Raw genomic sequence first — 7,500 nt, 5'->3', positions numbered from 1 at the left:
TTGAACTCCCAACGATGTCTTTACTGACTTCAGCTGCAGCATCTCCGCGTTGGGTGGTACTCTCCACTTCTGCAATATGCAGCACTATTTTCAAAAAACTTGTGTACAATCCATGGAAATAATACTTAAAAAGGGTTAATTCTCAAGTTCCATAATTAATGAAAGCTCCTTATACAACAATCATACAGGAAGAACCAAAGAAAAAACCCAAAGGAAGTGCACCTCACCTCTTCTCCCTTCATCGTTGGTAAGTTTGTCATCCAGTACAGCCGGCAATGACAGGGACAAGGGTCGAATGGGAGAAAGACTGAGATCAGGTGAAGAATCTCCTGCACTGGCACAGGAGCCTTTGGCTGGTGATGCAGCTGAGGGGGAGCTTAGGAGTTCCTGCGTGGTGCTGGCTGAAGGGAGGGTCACCGGGTTGGGGGCGCAGGAGCCACTCGTATCTGCTAGAGGGGCTCCCGAGGCACCAGGAGGAGGAGGAAGGGGAGGCGGAGACTGGTCGCGCGGGCCATTTGCTCCCCTTGTTTCGCTTTCACTGCTGACACTCTTTCGTTTACGGTATTCCAAAATAGACAACTGTACGGGGGGGAGGGGGACATGAAAACCATGTTAACAACCGTGTACAGTATGTATAGCAAAATCATTTGTTTCCATAAATTCACATTAGTCAGAAATCCTCAAATTTACTAACTCCCTCATTCCACTTATTGCAAATTGTAATAATTATACTTTTTTCACATAAATCAATCTATTCATAAAAGAACAAATCATAAATGAGTAAGAAGTAAAAAGAAAGAAAAAAAGATAAGAGAAACTACAAAACTCTATGCCACTAAAGTCACCTTTCTTTTCACAGGTGCTGCTTTGGCATGCAATGCTGATTTGGTGGACTTATCACAGTCGTCCTGTTGCTCTCTCTCACGCTCTGACTCCCCGTCAAGTGAGTCATCTTGATGTGGAGGTGGAGTTGAAGGAGGAGTGCAAGGCCCTCGCACCCTTGCTCTTGAAGTTCGCTCAGGACTTGCCTCCCTCTCTGGACTCCGGCCTTGTCCTGTACTGCATGACTCAGGTGTTCTGGGACTTTCGGGCATCAGTGCAGATTCCTCTGGGCTTGTGGGTGCTGGCCCTTCAGGTGTTCTAGGACCTTTAGGTTCTGAGGCCTTGTGATGAAAGTCTTCAGGTGTCTGTGCTCTCTCGACGACTGGCAGGTCATCTGAATCTGACTGTGAACTCCGTCTTCTCCCCTGCAAAATTGAGGAGTTTGGACTACACACCAGATTGAGGGATTTTTCTTGTTGCAACACCTCCTCTGGTGCAGGAGATGTTTCCTTGGCGGGTGTGGGAATGCACTCTACCACCTCTGTTTCTTTACTGTCTTGACTCTGGGTTTGAGGAATGTTGTCCCTTTCTTCAATCTTAACACTAGCATTAAACTGTACATTCAACTCTACTTCTTGCTTTATACATGTCTCTCTTGACAGCACCTGTTCTGCCTTTGCATTTGTTTTTGTACTCCCTTCCTTCACAACCATGCAATGATGCACATCTGCCCTAGCAAGTTCTTTTCCTTGCTCCTCCCTCTCACTATTATTACTGCCTGATTGCTCTCTTCTCCCTACAACCTCACCTACACATAATTCTGGCTTTTCCTGCACAGCCTCCTCCTCGGCCTGTTCATCGTTAAGTGCTTCCACTTTCACACTAATAGGCTTTTTTGAACTTAGCTTACTCTCTGGCTTGGAACACTGGGTGGGATTTTTTTCCTCTTTGTTCCCAACATTCTCTGTTCTTTCATCACTCCCCTCATCACTCAACTCTGAGACTTCTTTTTCTTTTTTCACAATAATCCTACAATCAGTTGCAATTAAACTTTCAAGTTCATTTTTCATTATTTTCTGAAAACCACTCGCACACTCAGCAGCGTCTCCCCCACTCTCACTCTTGATCGTCTTCCCCTGAGTCTCTAGTTTCACACAGCCAACCTCTCCTGCTTTTGGTGTCTCTAGTTTCACACAGCCAACCTCTCCTGCTTTTGGTGCACTTCTGAAAGCTGGTTCGGGATTTCCATCTGTTTCACCTATTTCACACTTCACTTCCACTCCTTTTCTTTCTTTCTTCTCCTCCACTTTCTCACCGGTACTTCCATCTTTTTCTCCCTCCTCCTTTGGTGTTCTTTCATCTACATTTTCCTCACTTATATTACCACATCCCACATCACTTTCCCTCTTTCCAACTGGTGTTTCCTGAGTGCTCTCTTCTTTGACTGCGAGTGCATCTTCCTTTTTGCTTTTCAGTTCTTCTTCATGTCTCTCTCTCTTTGTGTTTTTCTTCTTTGTGCTAAACGCTTGTTTTCTCTCCCTCTTGGAAAGGGCTTGCTGTCTCTTTTTTCTTCTCCAGCCAGCCTGCTTCTTTCTCCGCTTGACTTCGCATTCTTCTCCTCTGCTGGATGTTGCCTCTTCCTCCTCCTCCTCCTCTTGGTCCTCCTCATCATCCTCATCCTCATCCTCCTCCTCCTCCCACTCATCATCCTCTTCTACTCCTTCCTTTTCTTCTCTCTCTTTGCAGATCTTTGGAGATGACAAACACAAGGGAATGTCTGTCTTTGATGCACTACCTGTTAGATCAAAATCTGCCTCTTTTATGTTTCTTCTATTTTCCTTTTCAAATCTCAAATCAGCTGGACTGCTGGTGATAAAAGTCCTTCCTCGGTCTTTCAAGTTTGAGATCTTCTCTTCCTCCTCAATGATGAGTTCCTCTTCCCCGTCATCATCTTCCTCTTCTCTCTTTCCCACACCCAAGCTATCTTTGGTATCTGCTGCATCCCCGGTGTGGTCCTCCCCCTGCAAGGACTGGTCTTCTGCAATGCTCTCCTCCTCACACTTGATCTTGACCACACCTCCAGCTGCTAACTCAGCTTCCATCTGAAAAGAGCCAGGTCTTAATAAGCCATTTACACCAGCAGTGATCCAAGTGCAAGATTTCTATCTACAACCACATGAACCTTAATGTCATTAGAGTGAAATAGAAAACTGCTGGAAACTGAAAACAAGAGGTCTCTAAATAATGTATGCATATCAATAAAACACTAAGAAAACTCCAATCTCAAACTTTCAAGGCAAAAAGGGCCACCAACCTCCTCCATCATCTTGTCCTCCTCCATGCTGGTGGAATGGACAGGTGTTGAAGGGGGAGTTGACGACTGCTCTGATGACATGGACTCTCTGGCCAGCCTGCGCTTTTTTAGGGGTGTTATGTAATCTCCTCCAGTTGGGGAATCTGATGGGAAGGACTATCTTTAGGAGAAAGAAGAGCTTAAATGAAATACTATTAAGAAAATGCAACAAGAAATGAAAGAACTGGATGCTGAGCACACTCTGCTACCATGACTCTACCTGGTCTGCTGTTGGGACTGGGGCACAGGCCATTGAGCTGGGGTGATTCAGTCTCCTCACTGATAGCCTGTCTAAGCCACCGTTTCTTAGCTGAGCCACCTGGCAAGTCCAAGTTGAGGACTGTCCCTGGGACCACCTGGTTCACAGATGTTGACCTTCTGAGTGGCGTGGCGGGAGACCGCATATAGCACGTGGGCACGCCTGTTGAATGCACCTCTGTTACCCCGCTTGGGCTGCCCACAGGCATCACTGGGTCTACGGTCTCATTCAGCCATTCATTCATAAGTGCTTTCTTGGTTTTGGGAAATCTGGAACCATTGCAATTATGATTTTTTTTTTTTTTTTTTTTTTTCTTTTTTTTTTTTTTTTACTATATATCAACTAGAATTTCTTCTCCATAATAATAAGTATTGTAAAATAATTTGAACTTACCTGAACCCCATGACATTTGAATTTCCTGATGGAGGAGAGTTGAAATTAAGAGCAATGCCCTCAACAGAGCCCCCCAAGGGTGACATGAGACCCACAGAGGCACAACTGCTCTCATCACCAGTCAAGTCGGAAGCCGTTGTGTCCAGTCGATGATTGCGCTTCTGGGGGCTGCCTTTCCCACGCCCCTTTTTTCTGTTGGGAAGGTAAAAGACAATATGGAAATCCAATCTGAATGGAGAGGGTGTAAGTTGACACAATTCAATCCACAACTGGTTCAGCCCTGGAAATTCTATCAGCAATCACAAACATGGCCTCCCTTGCAAGTCCCAAACACTTACCCTTTTCTTCTGCTTCTCTCTGTCGCAGGCGTATTTCTGTTGCCCTCATCGGCACTGCTGGTCTTCTCCCAGTCCTCCTCGTCCCCATCACAGTGCTTCTTGTCCTTATCTTTGGGATCCTTGCTCTTATCCTCTTCCTTCTTCTTCTCCATCTCCTGTCTCCTCTGTGCAGCCTTCTCCATCCTCTCAAAAGCCTTCATGTATGCGGCGATCTTCCTCTCCTCACGTGTCATCTTCTGCTGCTGCTGTTTGTCAATGGCCTTAGGGGTCTCAGGTGTCACGGCCAAGGTAGGGGGCGCGCTTACTACAGCATCCTTACCTAGCTCTTCAGGGGAACTGGAGGCTGAGACACATGGGGACTTGGCAGGTGACTTGCCACAGCCTGACACACGCCTTTGCTTGACAGGCGTGATGGGGGTTGTGCTCTGACAAACGGTAGTGGTCAGATTATCGCTACTTCTGCTCTCAGTGGATGTGGTTCTTTTACTTGGCCGCAGTTGGAGCTGGAGCTGCTGCTTCTTTATCGTCTTCTTGTTGCTAGAAAGTATGGCAATATTCTCAAAACAAAGGCTAAAAAGCTTAAATTCTAATATCTTGGGTATAATCTAAATACATACATATCTTCAACTCAAAATGGCTACAAGGACATATAAAGAGCCTTACTTTAGAAGCCCATTCTTTTTATGTGGAGGGTTATGCACTGGTGATGAGTCCTCCTCCTTTTGGGGATGGGGAGCGTTGCAATCATGTTCCTCCGACAGACAGCAGACAAGATCTAACGTGGAATTGGCTGTCTCTAAGGCTAAAGTAACTTCCTCTGCCTCTTCAATGTCTCTTGTTGCTACCAGGTACAGGTGTAGGGACCCTCTTTCTACCACATGCCGAATCTGATTCATAAGGAAAGTAAATAAATTAAGTTACTGAAAATGCTATAACTCCAAATATCTGGTCATTTTACTCATATAAGAAAAAACGTCTATGTAAATAGTATAACAAATACTTTAACTAACACAGACACACACAATATTGCAATTCTATGAAAATGGGAGTCTATTTAACATGCAAGAGCCATAATAAATAAGTTGCCTATCACAACCCCAGTAATGTGGCAGCTCATTCAACAGAGTGAAAATGGGGCCAACCAAGAAAGAGCAAGCAAGAATACTGATACCAAATTAGATTCACACCCAACGGCACTGGCTTCACCTGAAGCTGCAGGGCCAGATCAGTAAATCTGACAAAATTGCTATGTGCGCAAAGGCAATTCAAAAGCAGCTTGTACCCTGGTACCACCAGAGTTAATTACCAGCTTTCTGATTACACTTTAGAGTTACTCATCTAAAGTCAAATTAGAGACTCACAGGATTAACAACCTTTCCTTTGCAACTACCTTGCAACTTACCTCTGCATTTGGTCTGCATGATCTGCGAGTGAATCTGGCATCATTGCCATACGTTCTGGCATCCACGCATACAGTTAGGCCCTCCTTTGGCATGTGGTACTGTAGGACATAGGGCAGGTACTGCTGACCCATCACTGGTTGTTGTGCATTCCACTGGGATGCTAACAGGTACTTCCCTTGAAATTCTGTTATGGCAGTGTTGACAGTAAGTCTAGTAGCTGCTACCAGGATCTAGAAATAGGAGAGACATTAGTTCTGTCCATTGTCATCAATAAAGAATTTATATCAGTCAACATCTGCAATGTAATTAGTTTCTTACCTTACTGTCAAACACATCCTGTAAGGGATTGGGATTCTCCACCACCTTACAACGGTGGCCCAGGACGGCCCCCTGGGTGGATGCCCGCAGGTCGGGTGACACTCCATTGATGCGCGCAGCTTGGACTCGTGCGCGCAGTTCAGGAGAATAGTGGTTGGTGACTGCCACCTCATAGCCCTCTACCCAGGCCCGAAGCCTCTCTACTGGGCCCCCACACGAGTCATCACTCACACCCTCACCACCACTCATGCTGCTGCTCTTCCTCTGTAAAGGTGAGACTTGGTTTAGTCTTTCAGAGGAGAGCAGTAATACTTAATCGAAAAACAATAAGGAACAAAGAAGGGAGAATTTACACACATGTACCAAATGTAAATTAGAGACCATTAGAAGTATTACTAATACATATAGCAGCCAAACCATGAAAAGATGTTTTCTTGTGGAAATTGCAGAAAAACATTTCTACATTGTATTACTCACTCTGCGTGTTTTGACCAGCATTCTTCTGTCTCTCTCCTCGGAACCGGGTACAATATTGTTGTTACAGGAGACTGAGCTGCTCTTCTTGAGCAAGGAGAGAGGACCTTTCCTGCCATTCTTCATGTCCTTTATCTGCTTCACCTTCTTTTTCTTCACCACTTTTCTTTCCTGCACTTTGCCAAGTGAGGTACGACTTTTATTGCACATGGGCATGTTATCATCCGAATCTGACGAAGAGAGCCTGCAAGAAAAAAGGCTATGAAAGGAAAGTCTGTGATTATTCCAAAGTTTAAAAGATACCTTTATTTGCTGTCATGTGAAGGCCAAGCACCATTCCTCACCTGGCTAGATGAGCTTTGATCTCCTGTCTTCTGCGTATCTGTAAAGCGCGAGCTTTAAACCGGTCTATCATTCTGGGCTCACAGGCCTCACACAGGTACTCATCAGGTATGTTTTCACGATCAATCTCCATGCAGTCCACATGCTGCCAAACACTGCAAATTAAGAGTTATTAATGGAAGTTATTATGGAAGTAATAATCATATAATGCAATAGATCCCTCTCTTTTGAGACCTGTACTGTTCTCTCCCAATGGAACTGCATATTCACAAAGTCCAACCTAACCTATATATGCTTAAAAAACTTACAAGCATCTGTCGCATTGGATCATGTATCCATCATCATGGGCAAAATCACAGACACAGCGTGTGATGGAATCATCTACAGGCTGCTCATCCCCTTCCCCCTCTGGAGCAGTCTCTGTCTCCTCCCCAGATGGCCCTACGGAGGAACTGCGATCACTCAGACGGGAGTCGTCGTCTGTCTCAGCCCCTGTGCTGGAGGGTGGAGGAGCCACAGCCACTGCAGTAGGGGAGTGAAGCAGCTCTACTGGGGGAGGAGGGATGTGGGGTGAAGGGAACATACTGGTCTTTGGATGGGGCATGAACTGCTGGCGGTGTGGGGGCATTGTGCTCAGTGGGTGCGAGGTCAGCAGGCCAGTGATGGGCACGGAGGAGCCAGACGAGACAACTGGGGGTGCATGGCCTGTATGGCTCATGTGGGCTGGCCGGGAGGGGCTGGTGGCAGCCACACTTGCCTGTGGGTGGTGCAAGGGGTGGTGGTGGAGGGGGTGGGAAT

At 46.0% G+C, this 7,500-nt stretch overlaps 1 protein-coding gene across 4 annotated transcripts in view; it reads right to left on the bottom strand.

The window, feature by feature from the left end:
* Window positions 1-7,500, bottom strand: part of LOC125043667 (mediator of DNA damage checkpoint protein 1-like) — a 52,458-nt gene that overhangs the window by 10,647 nt on the left and 34,311 nt on the right. For 3 of the 4 annotated variants that reach the window (XM_047639927.1, XM_047639912.1, XM_047639905.1), the window contains 13 exons: window positions 7,011-7,500; window positions 6,705-6,857; window positions 6,364-6,619; window positions 5,887-6,150; window positions 5,568-5,798; window positions 4,829-5,052; window positions 4,166-4,702; window positions 3,828-4,019; window positions 3,396-3,703; window positions 3,137-3,279; window positions 846-2,924; window positions 228-579; window positions 1-69 (listed from right to left, as the gene is read on the bottom strand). The exon at window positions 1-69 is cut by the window's left edge and continues 198 nt beyond it; the exon at window positions 7,011-7,500 is cut by the window's right edge and continues 335 nt beyond it. In XM_047639927.1, coding sequence (XP_047495883.1) covers window positions 1-69; window positions 228-579; window positions 846-2,924; window positions 3,137-3,279; window positions 3,396-3,703; window positions 3,828-4,019; window positions 4,166-4,702; window positions 4,829-5,052; window positions 5,568-5,798; window positions 5,887-6,150; window positions 6,364-6,619; window positions 6,705-6,857; window positions 7,011-7,500 — 5,298 coding nt within the window. The remainder of the gene's footprint in view (window positions 70-227; window positions 580-845; window positions 2,925-3,136; window positions 3,280-3,395; window positions 3,704-3,827; window positions 4,020-4,165; window positions 4,703-4,828; window positions 5,053-5,567; window positions 5,799-5,886; window positions 6,151-6,363; window positions 6,620-6,704; window positions 6,858-7,010) is intronic. The other variant, XM_047639919.1, reaches the window with a different exon arrangement.

Source organism: Penaeus chinensis, chromosome 3 (assembly GCF_019202785.1).
Source record: "Penaeus chinensis breed Huanghai No. 1 chromosome 3, ASM1920278v2, whole genome shotgun sequence".
Lineage (NCBI taxonomy): Eukaryota > Metazoa > Arthropoda > Malacostraca > Decapoda > Penaeidae > Penaeus > Penaeus chinensis.
Note: the sequence above shows the minus strand (reverse complement) of the source record. Positions and strands in the feature narration are given on the sequence as shown.